At 49.7% G+C, this 19,238-nt stretch overlaps 1 protein-coding gene across 16 annotated transcripts in view; it reads right to left on the bottom strand.

Moving 5' to 3' along the window:
• USP15 (ubiquitin specific peptidase 15) overlaps positions 1 to 19,238 on the bottom strand; it is a 230,599-nt gene that overhangs the window by 149,464 nt on the left and 61,897 nt on the right. Inside the window, exons 7-8 of one of the 16 annotated variants that reach the window (XR_011559477.1) lie at positions 5,527 to 5,738; positions 1,063 to 1,150 (exon numbers count right to left, since the gene is read on the bottom strand). The exons of 14 other annotated variants lie outside the window; for them this stretch is intronic. Coding sequence is in view for 1 of the 2 variants with exons in the window: in XM_070755605.1 (XP_070611706.1) it covers positions 12,629 to 12,651 (23 nt within the window). In the remaining variant the exon portion in view is untranslated. Of the gene's footprint in view, positions 1 to 1,062; positions 1,151 to 5,526; positions 5,739 to 12,628; positions 12,753 to 19,238 lie in introns of those variants that run through there. One more of the 16 variants, XM_070755605.1, reaches the window with a different exon arrangement.

Raw genomic sequence — 19,238 nt, 5'->3', positions numbered from 1 at the left:
CTGCAGAAAGCCGAGCTGGGCACAACATACACACACCCGCCTCCTCCTCCTCTCTGAGTTGCCGGCTTCTGTTTTCAGAATGGGGACTGAATAGGAGTCCGGGGTCGGAGGGTGGAGGCTTGTCGGGCGAGTCCTCTGCAGGGAGAGAAGAGGGAGGGTGAAAGGGGGGAAAAGAGAGAGAGAGGTGGAGAGAAAGAAAGAAAAGGGAAAGAGAAGGGAAAGAGAGGGAGGGAAAGAGAAATTGAGAGGAAGGAAGGAGGAAGGGAAGGAAGGGAGAGAGAGATGGGGAGAAAGGGAGGGAGGGAGGAAGAGAGAAAGAGAGGGGGAAGAAAGAGGGAGAAAGGAAGGGAGGGAAGAAAGGAAGGAAGAGAAAGAAAGAGGATCCCTGGTCCCAACCTCAAGTGTTCGTCCTCTGCCTTGGATCCCTTTCCAAGCCAGCCCTCAGCAAAGCCCAGGCTGTGGGGTAGCCCAGCAGCTTCTTCCCCACCCCCAAAATGTGAAGGCGAAACCCCGAGCACAGGAGAGGAGTCGATCGTGCTCGGCTGGCTCGGCCGGCTGTAAAACAGGGAAGTTCTGTGTGAAACCGGAGGATAAGCTCAGAAGAAGTGGGATAGGCTGCTGGCTAGTTCCCAGAGAGACAGAGACGGAGGCAGAGAGGCCAGAGGGGAAAAGAGAGGGGGGAGACTGAGAAAATGATGGAAAGAATGAGGGAGGGGAAGAACAAACAAATGAGAGAGAGAAGGGGAGAGAAGGAAAAGGAGAGGGAAGAGAAAAACAGAAATGAAAAGGAGAGAGAGAAAGAGAGGCCGGAGGGCGGATGCGGCCCACGGGCCCCCCCTTGCCCAGGTCTGATATAAACTTTAAAAAGATACAAAAAAAACCATGAACAAAACATATATACATACATTAATACCCTTTATGATACATATATCAACTTTTATTTTATGCTTATTTACTATTTCTAAAAGGGGAGGAAAAAAGGGTAGAAAAAAGAGAAATGAGAAAATGATTGAGGCAGGGAATGAGAGGAAAGAGAGAGAAACAAAAGAGAGAAAGAAGTGACTTGATTTAAAGCATATGGTAAAAAGCACCCAAAGAATAAGAAAGAAAGAAAAACCCAGCCCTCATCTGTTTTGAAAATGGTTCAAGACTATATACACACACAGGGAGGGGGGGAGACAGAGATGGAAAAAGAGAGGGGAAGTGAGAGGGGGAAGGAGTGGGGGGAAAAGGGAGGAAGAGGGAGAAATAAGAAACAAATAGGAGAGAAACGGGAGAGAGAGAGAAGGAGGAGTACCCAGAAATGAGAGAGTGGTAGAAATTTTAGGAGGGATTATTAAATATGGATTGACTATGGAATGATGGTAAAATATATATTTAGGCGTTGTTCAATATTAGGATGTATTAATTCGTAAAATTGGATTAGAATTTTAAAACTATATAAAATTACATGGGTAAAATTAATGGATGATACATAGGATAAATAAGGGGTTTATGATATGTACAGTATGATTTTATGACTTTGCATTATGAATTTTTATATATTTTTATATATATACTATATACAAACTGAGTTAATTATATTAGTCCGGCCCTCTAAAACCATCCCAATTTCTCATGGGGCCCCATGGCAAAATTAATTGCCCACCCCTGGTTTATATACAGTGATCCCCCGGTTATTGCGTCCCCGACCATTGCGAACAGGGTAATTCGCGATTTTTCAACCCGGAAGTCAAAATACCATCTACGCATGCGTGCCGGGCACGCATGCGTAGATGGCAGCGGCTTCCCTGGGTCTTCCCCCTCTTGCTGGCGTCAGCGAGGAGTTTCACCACCGCCCACGCAAACTCCTCGCTGCCGCTCGCCCGCCCTTCGCCTGCCCACGCCGTTCGCTCCCCCCTCTTGCTGGCGGGAGGGCGAGAAGCCCTCCCCAGCACCCGCTCGCCCGCCCTTCGCCGCTCGCCCGCCCTTTGCCCTGGCCGCTTCTTCCCAGCGGAGAAATTCCAGCCCCCACCTGGTCCCGCCCGATCCTCCTCCCTGAGGCAGCTCGCCCTCCCATGGCCGCTTCCTCCACCCTCCATTGCAAGCCCTCGCCACCGCAGCCAACGCGCGCTGCGATCTTCAAGCCCGGCTCCTTTCGGCCCAGCATCCCGGGCCAAGCAGCTGCCTTCCGTGACTGAGCCTGGCTGGCCCGGAAGATCGTAGCGCGCGTTGGCTGCAGCGGCGAGCGATGTCGCCGCCGGTGCAGCCAACGCGCGCTACGATCTTCCGGGCGAGCCAGGCTCAGTGACGGAAGGCAGCCGCTTGGGCCGAGAGGAGCCGGCCTTGATCCGCCAACGCGCGCTACGATCTTCCGGGCCAGCCAGGCTCAGCGGATCAAGGCCGGCTCCTCTCGGCCCAAGCGGCTGCCTTCCGTCACTGAGCCTGGCTCGCCCGGAAGATCGTAGCGCGCGTTGGCTGCAGCGGCGAGCGATGTCGCCGCCGGTGCAGCTAACGCGCGCTACGATCTTCCGGGCGAGCCAGGCTCAGTGACGGAAGGCAGCCGCTTGGGCCGAGAGGAGCCGGCCTTGATCCGCCAACGCGCGCTACGATCTTCCGGGCCAGCCAGGCTCAGCGGATCAAGGCCGGCTCCTCTCGGCCCAAGCGGCTGCCTTCCGTCACTGAGCCTGGCTCGCCCGGAAGATCGTAGCGCGCGTTGGCTGCAGCGGCGAGCGATGTCGCCGCCGGTGCAGCCAACGCGCGCTACGATCTTCCGGGCGAGCCAGGCTCAGTGACGGAAGGCAGCCGCTTGGGCCGAGAGGAGCCGGCCTTGATCCGCCAACGCGCGCTACGATCTTCCGGGCCAGCCAGGCTCAGCGGATCAAGGCCGGCTCCTCTCGGCCCAAGCGGCTGCCTTCCATTACTGAGCCTGGCTGGCCCGGAAGATCGTAGTGCGCGTTGGCTGCAGTGGCGAGCGATGTCGCCGCCGGTGCAGCCAACGCGCGCTACGATCTTCCGGGCCAGCCAGGCTCAGTGACGGAAGGCAGCCGCTTGGGCCGAGAGGAGCCGGCCTTGATCCGCTGAGCCTGGCTGGCCCGGAAGATCGTAGCGCGCGTTGGCGGATCAAGGCCGGCTCCTCTCGGCCCAAGCGGCTGCCTTCCGTCACTGAGCCTGGCTCGCCCGGAAGATCGTAGCGCGCGTTGGCTGCAGCGGCGAGCGATGTTGGAGCATTCCTCCAAGTCATTTCGCCGCTCGTGTCCTGGCTAAACCGGGCAGCAGGAGACAGGCGGTGGGCTGGGAGCCGCAGGCGAAAGGAGCTCGGGCATTGTTCTCCGGACCACGCCCGCAGCCTGGAGAGGGAAAGGGCCGCCGCGGGGCTGAGCGGGCGGGGTCTGGAGAACAATGCCTGGCGCCGCGCTCCGATGCCCGAGCTCCTTTCGCCTGCGGCTCCCAGCAGCACTTTGAATCCAGCAGCTTCTGCTGGATACGGGCGGTGGGTGGGACGAGCGGCGCGGAAGCCAGGGGCTGTGGCAGCTCGCCCCCCCATCGCCCGTATCCAGCAGAAGCGGCGGGATTCAAAGGGATTCAAGGCTAACTTCTGCGCTTGGCTTGAGGACTCAGCTCGGAAGCTGCACGGGTGTTTTAAAAGGTCTCCGCTGGCATGGGGGGCTTCCTACCACCTCCCGAACCCCCAACTCGGGTTTGGGGGGGTGCTAAGAAGCCCCCCATGCCGGCGGAGACCTTTTAAAACACCCGTGCAGCTTCCGAGCTGAGTCCTCAATCTTCGGCTCCTCGCTAGCGCTGCGGAAGTAAAAACACCATCTGCACATGCGCAGATGGTGTTTGTACTTCCGCAGCGCTACTTCGCGAAAACCCGCTCGTTGCGGGGGTTCCTGGAACGGAACCCTCGCAACGAGCGGGGGATCACTGTACTAATAAAAATGTTTTTTTTAAAAAATCTATCCATCTAGCCAAGCAACCAAGCCAGACCACCTTGCCTCCAGGAGCCCCATACAAATGTAGCTGGCTGGAAAGGGATGGTGGATAGTGGATTAACGAGCTTTCTCCCTAGATTTGATGTAATAGCCTTTCAAGAAACCTGGCTAACCAAAACGGATGAACCAGTACAACTGCCAGGCTTCCAGGGATAGGCCTCCTCAGCCCAAAAAAACAAAAAACAAAGGGAGACCCTCTGGTGGACAATGCATGCTTATAAAGCAAAAGTTGCAATGGCAGGGGGGGAAACTATATAATGAAAATAAGTATTCGTACTTCCTGGCTGTCAAATTTGAAATATGAATATGAAAAGTTCGAGTTAATACTGGTAAATGTATATATCCCTCCAAGCACATCCTGGTATTATAACTCTGAATATTGGATGGGCTTGGATGTTATCCTAGAAAATATATCAGAATTGTACCCTCAGTCCATAGTTGTATTACTAGGCTATTTGAATGCTAGGTCAGGTCCCTCTTTGTATGAGCTCCCCAGGAAAACCATCCTCAGTAGCTCTCAAAAGACTGCAAAAGTAATGTTACTGACCTGCTCCTAGTCTCTTTAATTTTAAGGGTAATCTCCAAATTTTGAGAAGTAAGGATAAGAATTACACATATCTTTACACATACCACTCAGCCAATTCAAGCAGTGAAGGATGTCTTTTTGTGTGTTTAGAAATAAAGTCAACCTTTTTTTGGAGGCCACAGTGCACCTTAGCATCATTAGTGATCATCAGTGATCACATTAGTGATCATTAGTGATCACAGTGCACCTTAGCATCATTAGTGATCATCAGTCTGTAAGCGTGACATTGTGAGGCCGCTCAGATTTAAGACCATACAACATGGCTAACAGATGAATCGCCAAAAAGGTAGAGGTGGCCCAAAATAAAAGGTTAATTTGGGCCAAGTTGATACTATGGCAATATTAGATTGCCTTAAAACAGAGAATGGTACTAAATGGGCTAGAATAGGTGTTGGACACTTACCTGAACGTCTCTTTTCATACACAGAGCGTATACAGCACTCACAAAAGGTCTGCTAGCTGTCCTATCCAATCAGGAATGAGCCTTCAGTCTTAAAAAACCTTGCTGGATCTGCCCCTTCCCCAGAATTCGTGAATCCGTAGACTTGGCTCAATGGTGGTGGCTCATAAGGTACTCTAGTCTCGGTTTTAAGGTAAGAAAGGAAGGCAAGTAATAAAAGAAACATAGGGAGGGTGGTGACTGCTGTACTCACTCTGCGTATGAGAAGAGGTATTCAGGTAAGTGTCAACACCTATTCTCCATACTGGGGAACGGGCCCAGCATTTACATGGGACATACACCTTTTCCCCCTAGGGTGGGGAAAAGTCAGAGATCATGAGAGATAACGCTCTGGAGAACTCTCCGGCCAAAGGCTGTATCTGCCGAGGCATAGAAGTCTATCTTGTAATGGCAAATGAATGAATTTGGTATGGACCAAGTAGCTGCTTTACAGACTTCTTCCAGTGGAGCTTGAGTGGCCCAAGCTGCTGATGTAGCTGCACTTCTGGCTGACTGAATGGTTATACCTCTTGGAATGGGCATGGAGATTTGTACCCCTTCGCAATGGTGCTCTTTATCCATCGACTCAGGATGATTGATGAGACCTTTGAGCCTAAGGACCTAGGATGATAGGCCACGAATAAGGCTTCCGATCTGCAAAAGGCTTTGGTTCATTGGATGTAGATGCGCAGTGCTCTTGTAACATCCAGGGTGTGCCATCTGATGGTGAGATGGTGGTCTAGATTAGTACAGAAGGAAGGTAATGTGATATCTTAGGATCTGTGGAACATTGAACTAACCTTAGGAAGGAAGGTAGGGTCCAACCTGTTCTGGTTTCTGGTAGAACTTTAACTATTAAAAATAATTCTTGCTAAATGCAGTATTTCATAAACAAAGAAACTCCATCTTTATTCTTTTCACTTCCGTATTCAAAATGCGGTTTGGACTAACACATTCTTCTTCTCCCGTTATCTGTCTTAATTACATTCCCCATGCATTCCTCCCAGCCTCCTCCGTCTTCCCTGATTTATGTACTCACAGCATGATTCAAAAACAGCAGAAACGACTGTAAAATAACACAGAATGAACTTGCTCACTTGGGAGCTGAACAAAAATACATTGCATTTTAGTACTACAACATTGAAACTCCGCCCTTCTTCCCCACTGGCGCCCTGACGTACCAAATACATCACTCCAGAAATTAACCCATTCCTCCCCTTAATATCTTCTTTCAAACAGCTGTGCCTTGTGTTTTTGGACCCTTCTGAATTTAGGATTGACTCAGCGAACGTCTGCTTCTTCCTCACTAGATTCTGGACTCATAACAACATCCTGTGGCTGGCCTCCCACCTGTTGTAATACCTGTAATCCAGGGCCTACCACTAATTCATAAACACTATCTGTATCAGAGTCCTCAAGCTCTCCATCATCCTCCAACTCACCAGGAGCATGTACAACACAACCTGAGGACCACCTTGTCCAGGTGAAATTGGCATAGATCTTGCCGGATGGAAAGGGCTGCCAATTCGGATATTCATCTGGCAGAGGTAATAGCTACGAGGAATGCCACCTTGCATGACATATGATGGAGAGATGCTGATCTGAGCGGTTAATAGGGAGCGTGAGTAAGCAATCCCAGGTGGGATATTTGTAGATGGTGAGAGGTCTCAGGTTGGAGATTCCCTTTAACAGTTCTTGTATTTCAGGGCAATTACAAAGAGGCTCTCTGCGAGGCCCTACAAGGCCCAGCAAGGACCGAGGATAAGGCCGCAAGATGTTTGCGAATGGTGTGAACTGAGAGTCCTTGATGAAAACCTCTCATAAGAAAGGAGACTATTTTGTGTATGGGTTGCAGCCTGGTGAGATGTTCTCCTAGAGGCACCACTCGTGGAATTTGGACTGGTCATATATTCGGTTGGTGGAAGCTCTTTTTGATGTAAGGATGACCTCTATGGCATCTGGATCATAGCCACGTAGATCTAGGTCGTGTTGGATAAACGCTATACGGTTAGGTGGAACCATTCCAGGTCTGGATGGTGTGAGGTGTCTTATTGAAGCATATCCCCTGAAATGGGGAGTCGCCACGGGGCCACGACATATAGAGTTTGTAGATCCACGAACCAGGCGCAGCGTGGCCAATGTCGAGCCACTACGATCACCTGGGCTTCTTCGAGGACGATCTTATGGATCAGCTCCGGAATGATCGAGATCGGGGGAAAGGCATAGAGCAGATCCTAAGGCCAGGGAATTCTCAGGGCGTTGACAGACTCCACTCCCGGCGAGGGGAATCTGGAGTAAAATCGAGGAAGGTGTGTGTCACGAATAGGTCTAGCGATGGGTGACCAAACTTGAGGCAGATCTGCTGGAATAGATTTGGGTGAAGCATCCACTCCCCTGGATCCAGGACTCTGCCTGGAGATTGAGAACTCCTCAGATATGATCGGCGGTCAGAGACTGGAGGTGTCTTTCTGCCCAGAAGCCTAGTTTCAGAGCTTCCTGCATTAATGTCCTGGAAAGGGTTCCCCCGATGACAGATGTGGCTCTTTGTGGCCACGTTGCCTGTCAGAATTCAGACACGTTGATGTCTGAGGTGATGCCTGAAGTGTTTGAGGGCTAGAAAGACCACTCTCAATTACAGCCAGTTGATCGGCCAGCTGGCCTCCTCTGCTGACCACGTGCCTTGCGTGATCATAACTGTTGTGTGGGCTCCCCAGCCCATCAGGCTGGCATCCGTGGTGATAGTGAGTTGGTCTGGAATCCTGAAGAGGGACCCCTTCTCCAGTGCGGAGGAGAGCCACCATGACAGAGATTGCAAGACAGGCGGAGGAATGGTGATGATGCCGCCTGAGAAGAGCAGCGGACATTGGGGGGTGACTGGAGTGACTGATAGGAGCCAGGAGGGACGGGAAGATAGTGAAGATAGAGAAGTCCAAGGTAAAAACAGCCAAACCATATGGACATGGACTGGGGGTGCTGGCCGGTGGGAGCGGCCAACATTGCAGTGGTTATTCTTGCCTTGAGATTCAGACATTTGGTTACTTGGACTCCTATGCTGGACTCTGCTAGAACTTTTAGAACCCAGCTGGCCTGGAACTTGGCACCATCTGCAGGCCTCACCTACAAAAAGATATTGACAAAATTGAACGGGTCCAAAGATGGGCTACAAGAATGGTGGAAGATCTTAAGCATAAAACGTATCAGGAAAGAGTTAATGAACTCTATTTGTATAGTCTGGAGCAGCGTTTCCCAACCGGTGTGCCGCGGCACACTAGTGTGCCGCGAGACACAGCCAGGTGTGCCGCGGAGCTCCTAGGGAAGCTCCAGCTGGGCGGGGCGCTGCCGGTGCCAGGGCGGGCTTTCCCAAAACGGACGGAGAATGCCCTCTCTCGCAGCCCCCTGGCTGGGAGCGCTTTCGCTGCGAGAGAGGGCTTTCTCCGTCCGTTTCGGGAATGCCCGCCCCCCCTCTCTCGCACGCGCCACTCCCCTTTTCTCTCAGCCCTCCCTGGCTTCGCTTCTCAATCCCTCCTTCCTTCTATCTTTCCTTCCCCTCAGCCGTTCTGTCTGGGGGTCTCACGCTCTTCCCTTCCCCGCCTCCCAGGCTTTGCCTTCACCACCCCCACCCCCACCCCCTTTTTGGTTGGCAAGGAGTCCTTTGCCGCATCCTGCAGTTCGCACTCGGCTCGAGGCCGCTTTCCCTGGCTGCGTTCTTTCTTTCTCTCTCTCTCTCTTCCGTGAGCGCTCTTGTCCTCGGTGCCCTCTGCAGCCTGCCTTCCTTCTTCTTTGCCGCCGCTGAGGGACGGAGAGAAGGATAGAAAGGAAAGAGGGAGGGAGAGATAGAAAGGAAAGAGGGAGGGAGGAAAGAGGGAGGGAGAGATAGAAAGAAAATAGATAGAAAGGAAAGAGGGAGGGAGGAAAGAGGGAGGGAGAGATAGAAAGGAAAGAGGGAGGGAAAGATAGAAAGGAAAGAGATAGAAAGGAAAGAGGGAGGGAGAGATACAATGGAAAGAGGGAGGGAGAGATAGAAAGAAAATAGATAGAAAGGAAAGAGGGAGGGAGGAAAGAGGGAGGGAGAGATAGAAAGGAAAGAGGGAGGGAGAGATACAATGGAAAGAGGGAGGGAGGGAAGAGGGATGGAGAAATAGAGTGAAATGGAGGAAGAGATATTTTTTTGTCCAAACTTTTCTTTAGCCCCCACCCCCCGCCCGAGAGAGAGAGAAAGAGACATAGCAAGAGAGAGAGAGAAAAAGAAAGAAAGAGATAGCAAGAGAGAGAGAGAGAAAGAGATAGAAAGAGAGAGAGAGAGATAGCAAGAGAGACAGAGAGAGAGACAGAGAAAGAGAGAAAGATAGAGAGCGAGAAAGAAAGAGAGATAGCAAGATACAGAAAGAGAGAGAAAGAGAGAGAAAGAGAGAGAGAAAGAAAGAGATAGCAAGAGAGACAGAGAAAGAGAGAAAGAGATAGCAAGAGAGACAGAGAAAGAGAGAGAGAGAAAGAGATAGAGAGAGAAAGAGACATAGCAAGAGAGACAGAGAAAGAGAGAAAGAGAGAAAATGAAAGAGAGATAGCAAGAGAGGCAGAGAGAGAGCAAGGGAGAGAGAAAGACATAGAGGGAGGGAAGGAGGGAGAAAGAGAGCAAAAAAGAGAGGAAGAAAGAAAGAGGGATGGAGAGAGAAAGAAGGGAAGGAAGGGAGAGAAAGAGGGAGGGAGAAATTGAGTGAAATGGAGGAAGAGATTTTTTTTTGTCCAAACTTTTCTTTAGCCCCACGCCCCCCCGTCCCCCCGTTCAGTGTTCCCCAGGATTTTGAAAATATGAATAATGTGCCGCGGCTCAAAAAAGGTTGGGAAACACTGGTCTGGAGGATAGAAGGAAAAGGGGGGACATGATCGAAACATTTAAATATGTTAAAGGGTTAAATAAGGTTCAGGAGGGAAGTGTTTTTAATAGGAAAGTGAACACAAGAACAAGGGGACACAATCTGAAGAGTTGGGGGAAAGATCAAAAGCAACATGAGAAAATATTATTTCACTGAAAGAGTAGTACAGTGATCCCCCGGTTATTGCGTTCCCGATCATTGCGAACGGGCTAATTTGCGATTTTGCAACCCGGAAGTAAAAACACCATCTGCGCATGCGCGCCCTTTTTTCTATGGGCACGCATGCGTAGATGGCGCCGGGCAGATCAGCTGCTGGGCGGCTTCCCTAGGTCTTCCCCCTCTTGCTGGCGGGAGGGCGAGCGGCGGGCATCAGCAAGGAGTTTCCCCACTGCCCACGCAAACTCCTCGCTGCCGCCCGCCCTTCGCCCGCCCACGCCGTTCATTCTCGCTGCTTCCCAGCTGAGTCCTGAAGCGAATTCGCTTCAGGACTCAGCTGGAAAGCGGCGAGAGCGAGAGCGAGCGAACGGCTTGTCCGCTGCCCGCTTGCGCATCGCCCGCCCACACCGTTCATTCTCGCCGCTTCCCACCTGAGTCCTGAAGCGAATTCGCTTCAGGACTCAGCTGGAAAGCGGCGAGAGCGAGCGCAAGCGAACGGCTTGTCCGCCGCTCGCTCGCGCATCGCCCGCCCACGCCGTTCATTCTCGCCGCTTCCCACCTGAGTCCTGAAGCGAATTCGCTTCAGGACTCAGCTGGAAAGCAGCGAGCGCGAGCGAACGGCTTGTCCGCCGCCCGCTCGCGCGTTGCCCGCCCACGCCGTTCATTTTTGCCGCTTCCCACCTGAGTCCTGAAGCGAATTCGCTTCAGGATTCAGCTGGGAAGCGCGAGCGAGCGGCGCCAGCGAACGGCTTGTCCGCCGCCTGCCTGCCCGCTAGCGAGGAGCCAAAGATTGGGGGCGCCGCGGCTGTTTTAAAACGTCGCCGCCGGCATGGGGGGCTTGCCAGCACCTTCCGGACCCCCAACCCGGGTTTGGGGGGCTGCTAGGAAGCCCCCCATGCCGGCGGCGACGTTTTAAAACAGCCGCACGGCTTCCCAATGAGTCCCGAAGACAAACGCGGAAGTTCGCCTTTGACGTTTGTCTTCGGGACTCAGTTGGGAAGCCGCGCGGCTGTTTTAAAACGTCGCCGCTGGCATGGGGGACTTCCTAGCAGCCCCCAAACCCGGGTTGGGGGTCCGGGGGGTGCTGGCAAGCCCCCCATGCCGGCGGCGACGTTTTAAAACAGCCGCGCCGCCCCCAATCTTCGGCTCCTCGCTAGCGCTGCGGAAGTAAAAACACCATCTGCGCATGCGCAGATGGTGTTTTTACTTCCGCAGCGCTACTTCGCGAAAACCCGCTCGTTGCGGGGGGTCCTGGAACGGAACCCTCGCAATGATCGGGGGATCACTGTAGATCCTTGGAACAAACTTCCAGCAGACGTGGTTGGTAAATCCACAGTAACTGAATTTAAACATGCCTGGGATATACATACTGTATATCCATTGTAAGATAAAATACAGGAAATAGTATAAGGGCAGACTAGATGGACCATGAGGTCTTTTTCTGCCGTCAGTCTTCTATGTTTCTATGTTTCTATCTTGCTGTTGATTGTTTTTAAGAACTGCTGATTAATTGTACATTGGCATTGGACCTTGTTAGAACTAAACCAAGAACTATCAGCCAATTTTATTATTTCCTATACTATTTTTGTCTATGTTTTTATGTTTTATGTCTACTGTTTATAGCTAATTTCAGGGGGGTTAATTATATGACTGTGACTGATAGAGTGAAGGGGATTATTTTATTAGTGTTTTAATTAATTATATTTTTAATTAACCATTGGGGGTTTTTTTAGTGATGGATTTTTATGACTATTGGAATGAATGGAGTGGATTGAATGAGGGTGGATGGGATGGCTAGGGTGAGTGGGATTATGCTGTGGATGAGATGAATGCATATGGTATGAATGGAATACTTGGCACACCTGACGCTGGAGAGGCAGGAGGGGAGGGGGCAACTATCTCGGGGGTGACAGAGAGTCAGAATATTCCGGTCCTGCTGGGGAGATGCAGATATGGCGGGAGCCACAGAGCTAGCCATTCTAGGGGAAGGAGGGATCGTTGCTTAATAACGATCCCTTTTTTTGGCTCCATCAGCTCAACCCAGGGTACTAGTGACAAGTGAAACTCTGGCCCTGGGCTCAACCTGTTGCTACTCAATGCCAGGTTGGTGGTAAATAAAGCTCTCCTCATCCGGGATTTGATCCTGAATGAGGAGGCCGACCTGGCATGTGTGACTGAAAGCTGGCTGGGCCCAGAGGGAGGAGTTCCTCTGTCTGAAATTTGCCCAGATGGGTTTCAGATATGGCACCAGCCTCGACCCCAGGGAAGGGGGGGAGGAGTGGCTATTATAGCCAGGGAGAATCTTTGCCTGCGGAGACTCATTGCTCCAGAGATTGCGGGTTGTGAGTCCCTCCTGGTGAAGTTGGACTTAGGGGTTCAGGTGGGCTTGTTACTCACGTACCTGACTCCCAGCTACGTGTCAACAGCCCTGCCTGTGCTACTCGAGGAGGTAGCCGGGCTGGCAGTGGGGTTCCCCAGACTTATTGTCTTGGGGGACTTTAACCTACCATCACTCGGCGAAACCTCTGGGCTGGCACAGGAGTTCATGGCCACCATGACAACCATGGACCTGACTCAAGTGGTACAGGGTACGACTCACCAGGGAGGGCACGCACCCGACATGGCATTCCTCTCTGAGCAATTGAGTAATGGTCTGAGACTAAGGGGCTTAGAAGTGTTGCCTTTGTCATGCTCAGACCATTTTCTACTGCGGCTTGGCTTCCTGGCTCCAATCCTTCCCCGCAGGGAGGCAGAACCGACTAGGTGGTTCCGCCCCAGACGCCTGATGGACCCAGAGGGCTTTCAGAGGGTGCTTGGGGTTATTCCAGATGCACTCGTCCACAGTTCGGCAGAGTCTCTTGCTGAAGCTTGGAACAAGACTGCGGCAGAGGCCCTTGACCAGATTGCGCCGTTGCGACCTCTCCATGGCATTAGACCCCCGTAGAGCTCCATGGTTCAACGAGGAGCTCCGGGAGTTGAAACGCCAGAAGAGATGTCTAGAGAATCGATGGAGGAAGAGTAAGTATGAATCCGATCAAACACTTGTAAGAGCTCATATTAAGAGTTATAAAGTGGCGTTCAAGGCGGCAAGATGCGCGTATCATGCCGCCTTGATTGCATCAGCGGAATCTCGCCCGGCCGCTCTGTTTAGGGTGACCTGCTTCCTTCTTAACCAGGGGGGAGTTGGGGAGCCCTTGCAGAGTAGTGCCGAGGATATTAACATATATTTCACTGATAAAATCGCTCGGACCCGAGCGGACCTCGACTCTGATTGGATAACAGAGTCGACTGAGAACGAATCAGTCGAGGTTACTGTGGCCCTTACTTGTCCATCTGTCTGGGAAGAGTTTGATCTGGTGAAACCTGATGAAGTGGACAAGGCCATTGGAGCTGTGAGTTCCGCCACCTGTTTACTGGATACGTATCCCTCCTGGCTGGTCTCGGCCAGCAGGGAGGTGACACGGAGCTGGGTCCAGGAGATTGTCAACGCTTCTTTGGGGAGGGGGTCCTTTCCGGATCCCTACAAGGAGGCACTTGTGCGCCCCCTCCTCAAGAAGCCTTCCCTGGGCCCAGCCATACTTAACAATTATCGTCCAGTCACCATAAAGGGAAGGTTGATGAGAAGGTGGTGGCGCTCCAGCTCCAGCCGTCCTTGGAAGAAGCCGATTATCTAGGCCCTCAAGAGTCAGGATTCAGGCCCGGCTACAGCACGAAAACTGCTTTGGTCGCGTTGATGGATGATCTCTGGCGAACCTGGGACAGGGGTTTATCCCCTGTCCTGGTGCTTCTTGACCTCTCAGCGGCTTTCGATACCATTGACCATGGTATCTTTCTGCGCCGGCTGGAGGGGTTGGGAGTGGGAGGCATTGTCCTTCAGTCGGTGTTAGTGGGGGAATCAGAGGTCGACCTCTCGGCTTCTCCCTTGCAGGGTGCCTCAGGGGCCGGTCCTCTCCCCTCTGCTATTCAATATCTGCATGAAACCGCTGGGTGAGATCATCCAGGGGCATGGGGTGAGGTATCATCAGTACGCTGATGATACCCAGTTGTACATCTCCACCCCATGCCCAGTCAACGAAGCAGTGGAAGTGATGTGCCGGTGCCTGGAGGTTGTTAGGGTCTGGATGGGTGTCAACAGACTCAAACTCAACCCTGATAAGACGAAGTGGCTGTGGGTTTTGCCTTCCAAGGATAATTCCATCTGTCCGTCCATTACCCTGGGGGGGGAATTACTGACCCCCTCAGAGAGGATCCGCAACTTGGGCGTCCTTCTCGATCCACAGCTTACATTAGAGAACCATCTTTCAGCTGTGGCGAGGGAGGCATTTGCCCATGTTCGCCTGGTGCACCAGTTGCGGCCCTATCTGTACCGGGACACACTGCTCACAGTCACTCATGCCCTCATCACTTCGAGGTTCAACTACTGTAATGCTCTCTACATTTTTTAAAAAAAGATATTTTATTGGTTTTTGCACATACATAACACAATACAAACAACATACAACAGTGCTCTGTGCATGTGTCCCATCACCCGACTAAACATACATTCCCCACCACCAATTGGAGGGGTTCAATTATTTATGAGTATATATTCTGTTATTTCCTCAGCTCTGATTTGCATTTATTTACAATTCAAAGAGTGAATGCTCTCTACATGGGGCTACCTTTGAAGAGTGTTCGGAAACCTCAGATTGTGCAGAATGCAGCTGCGAGAGCAATCATGAGCTTCCCCAGGTATGCCCATATTTCACCAACACTCCATAGTCTGCATTGGTTGCCGATCAGTTTGCGGTCACAATTCAAAGTGTTGGTTATGACCTATAAAGCCCTTCATGGCATCGGACCAGAATATCTCCGGGACCGCCTTCTGCCGCACAAATCCCAGTGACCAGTCTTCTCCGGGTCCCATCGACTAAACAATGTCATCTGGCGGGATCCAGGGGAAGAGCCTTCTCTGTGGCAGCCCCGACCCTCTGGAACCAGCTCCCCCCAGAGATTAGGATTGCCCCCACCATCCTTGCCTTTCGTAAACTTCTTAAAATCCACCTCTGCCGTCAGGCATGGGGGAAGTGAGATATCTTCCCCAGGCCTATACAGTTTATGAATGGTATGTTGTGTGCATGTTTTTTAAATTATGGGTTTTTAACTTTGTAATGTTAGATTTGTATTGTACATTGTTTTCTATTGCTGCTGTTAGCTGCCTCAAGTCTGCGGAGAGGGGTGGCATACAAATTTAATTAATAAATAATAATAATAATAATAATAATAATAATAATAATAATAATAATAACAACAACAACAACAACAAAAGTTCATCTCAATACTTTGTTATATATCCTTTGTTGGCAATGACAGAGGTCAAACATTTTCTGTAAACACACACTGTTGCTGCTTTGTTGGCTCATTCCTCCATACAGATCTCCTCAAGAGCAGTGATGTTTTGGGGCTGTCGTTGGGCAACACGGACTTTCAAATCCCTCCACAAGTTTTTTATAAGGTTGAGATCTGGAGACTGGCTAGGTCACTCCAGGACATTAAAATGCTTCTTATGAAGCCACTCTTTCGTTGCCCTGGAGGTGTATTTGGAATCATTGTCATGCTGAAAAATCCAGCCATGTTTCATCTTCAGTGCCGTTGCTGATGGAAGGTGGTTTGCACTCAAAATCTCACAATACATGGCCCCATTTATTCTTTCATGTACACAGATCAGTCGTCCTGGTCCCTTTGCAGAGAAACCGCCCGAAAACATGATGTTACCACTCCCATGCTTCACAGTAGGTATGGTGTTCTTTGGATGCAACTCGCATTCTTCCTCCTCCAAACATGACGTGTTGTGTTTCTACAAACAGTTCTACTTTGGTTTCATCTGACATTCTCCCAATACCCTTCTGGATCATCCAAATGCTCTCTAGCAAACTTCATATGGGCCCGGACATGTACTGGCTTAAGCAGGGAGACACATCTGACACTGCAGAATCTTGAGTCCCTGGCGACGTAGTGTGTTACTGATGGTAGCCTTTGTTACGTTCGTCCCAGCTCTCTGCAGGTCATTCACTAGGTTCCCCCGTATGGGTCTGGGATTTTTGCTCACTGTTCTTGTGATCATTTTGACCCCATGGGATTAGAACAGTGGTCTTGTATGTCTTCCATTTTCTAATTATTGCTCCCAGAGTTGATTTCTTCACACCAAGCTGCTTGCCTATTGCAAATTCAGTCTTACCAGCCTGGTGCAGGGCTACAATTTTGTTTCGGGTGTTCTTCGATAGCTCTTTGGTCTTCACCATAGTGGAGTTTGGAGTGTGACCGTTTGAGGTTGTGGATAGGTATCTTTTATACTGATAACAAATTCAAACAGGTGCCATTACTACAGGTAATGAGTGGAGGACAGAGGAACCTCTTAAAGAAGAAGTTACAGGTCTGCGAGAGCCAGAAATCTTGCTTGCTTGTAAGTGACCAAATACTTATTTTCCACCATAATTTGCAAATAAATTCGTTAAAAATCAGAAAATGTGATTTTCTGGATGTGTTTTCTCATGTTGTCTCTCACGGTTGAGATCTACCTATGATGTCAAGTACAGGCCTCTCTCATCTTTTTAAGTGGGAGAATTTGCACAATTGGTGTCTGACTAAATGCTTTTTTTCTCCACTGTAGCAGAAGAGGCTGGTGATTTAGACACTTCATCCTCAGAAAGGCCCTGAAAGGGATCCTTCCTGTCTTCCTGGTCTTCTTCCTCATCATAAAAATTGAATAAATAAAATAAATAAATAAATAAAATTATCAAATACTCCACAGATTAATAAATTCTGCTTAAAGTCCTATAACAACAGTACTGAGTCTTACTTTTTAAACAACACAACAATTAAAAATAATATGTATGGGTAGTTTTCAACTTTTGACCACAACTGAGATCAAAATTTTTGTCACTAAGAAATGTGATCATAAAGTGTCACTAAGTGATAACATCACTTAGGGATGGAAATCCTGGCACTTCCTGTTGCTGTCATTAACTGAGTATTACAATTCATAGAGTACCAACTCCAACTGAAGCCATCCCAGCTCAAGCCTCGATAAAGAAACTGCTTTCTCTTCAATTCCCCCCACGATCTGCCCCACTATTCTGCCCTTTTAGCTTCTCTGCAACCTGCCTTGCAGGGTGGCAAATAGCTCCAAAACCACACAGCTCTGGGATGGCTTGCTGTATTGCAGCTCTGGGACTTCCCAGTATCCCCTACCTTTGAGATTGCAACAAGCAGCATGGTGCAAAGCCACAGTGGCCTGCAAAACCTCAGCAACATCAGTCCAGTTCCTGTTGCCTTTGCCAGCCTGTCCTCCTAGGCCCCTGCTTTCTGCGCCATGATGCCCCAGCTGACCTTCGCTCTTTTCATGCTCCTTCTGCTCATGAGGACTGCCTACTCTAGCCCTTCATGAGGCAGCTGCTGAACATGTGAGACCGTTTTCCAAAAATCTCACAAAGAAACGGCCGTGAACAATCTTGGGAAGAGAATCTTGTGCAACCAGAACTACTTCGTAAAGGGCCAAGCTAAGCAATGGGAGCATAAAAGTCATGAAGGTCAACTGGGGCAGCAGGAGTCCCCAACTGCAGTGGGCCAAAAGAGCACAGATTGGGGGAGATAGGCAGATTCTACGAGTCTACGGAGAGGGGTGGCATACAAATCTAATTAATAATAATAATAATAATAATAATAATAATAATAATAATAATAATAATAAAAACCTGGAAAACTAAAATGGAAAATCCGACTAGAACTGAAAATCAAAAGCTTGAGATCAGATGCAAGTAACTTGAAGAACATTAAGGAGCAGAAACTTAACAATCAGAAGATCAAAGACTATTTGACAAAAAAGTACTGGTTTAGTACAAGAAAGATCAAGGAAGCTCTGGAAATTGTAAAGCAGCAGATAACAGCGACAGCCAGGAAAATTGAGCGATATGAACCTAGAATCACCCAGTACAGACAGAATCAAACATTTCGATCCAACCAGAGGCAGTTCTACCAGAACCTGCATCAGCAAACAGATAAGAAAATTGAAAAGCCAGAGGTGAAAATAACAACAAAGTTCTGGAAAAATCTCTGGGAGGTCGAAAAGGACTATAACAGGACTGCTGGGTGGATAAAGGAGTTTGAAAAGGAATTCTCAGGGAGCAATAAGCAGCAGCTGGCGATAACACCTGAAATGATTGCAGAAAGAGTGAAGAGGGTAAAGAACTGGACATCCCCTGGCACTGATCAGGTGCATGGTTTTTGGCTGAAATACCTGACCAGCCTGCATGCAAAAATGGCCGAATTGTTCAACAAAATGCTGCAGACAGGAAATATTAGTGAATGGCTTACAACTGGCAGAACATATTTAATACAGAAAGACGCAGCGAAAGGAGCCATACCAGGAAACTACAGGCCAATAACATGTTTGCCGACCATGCTCAAACTGCTGACAGGTATCATAGCTGACAGAATTCAGGACTACCTAGAAGAAAATGACATCATGCCAGTGGAGCAAAAGGGCAATAAAAGACAAAGTAGAGGTACGAAAGACCAGCTCCTAATTGATAAAATGATTTCGGAGAACTGTAAGAACAGGAAAACAAACCTATACATGACCTGGATTGACTACAAAAAAGCCTTTGACTCATTGCCACACAGCTGGATCATAAAATGCCTGGAAGTCATTGGAGTCAATGAGGAAATCAGGAAATTCATAGAAAAGGCAATGAAATATTGGAAGACTGAGCTTTTTGTTGGGAATGAAAGCTATGGACTGATCAACATCAGAAGGGGCATCTTCCAGGGGGATTCTTTGTCCCCATTGCTATTCATCATCGCTATAATCCCGCTGTCACTCATCCTACAGAAAACAAACCTAGGCTACCAAACTGCTAGGAATTCACCAAGAATTTCACACCTGCTGTATATGGATGACCTGAAGTTGTATGGAAAATCAGAAACTGAGATACAGTCACTAACCAACACTGTGCGAATCTTCAGCAATGACATTAGCATGGAGTTTGGCCTGGATAAATGTGCCACAGTGGCATTGAAAAAGGGGAAAATCACTGAAAGTGAGGGCATTGAAATGCCAAATGGTCAAACCATCAAGTGCCACCAGCCAGAAGCCTACAGATATTTGGGCATCTTGCAACTGGATAATATCAAGCATGGCCATGTGAAAACTGTGATTAGCAAACAGTACA

This window comes from Erythrolamprus reginae, chromosome 6 (assembly GCF_031021105.1).
Source record: "Erythrolamprus reginae isolate rEryReg1 chromosome 6, rEryReg1.hap1, whole genome shotgun sequence".
Taxonomy (NCBI): Eukaryota; Metazoa; Chordata; class Lepidosauria; order Squamata; family Dipsadidae; genus Erythrolamprus; species Erythrolamprus reginae.
Note: the sequence above shows the minus strand (reverse complement) of the source record. Positions and strands in the feature narration are given on the sequence as shown.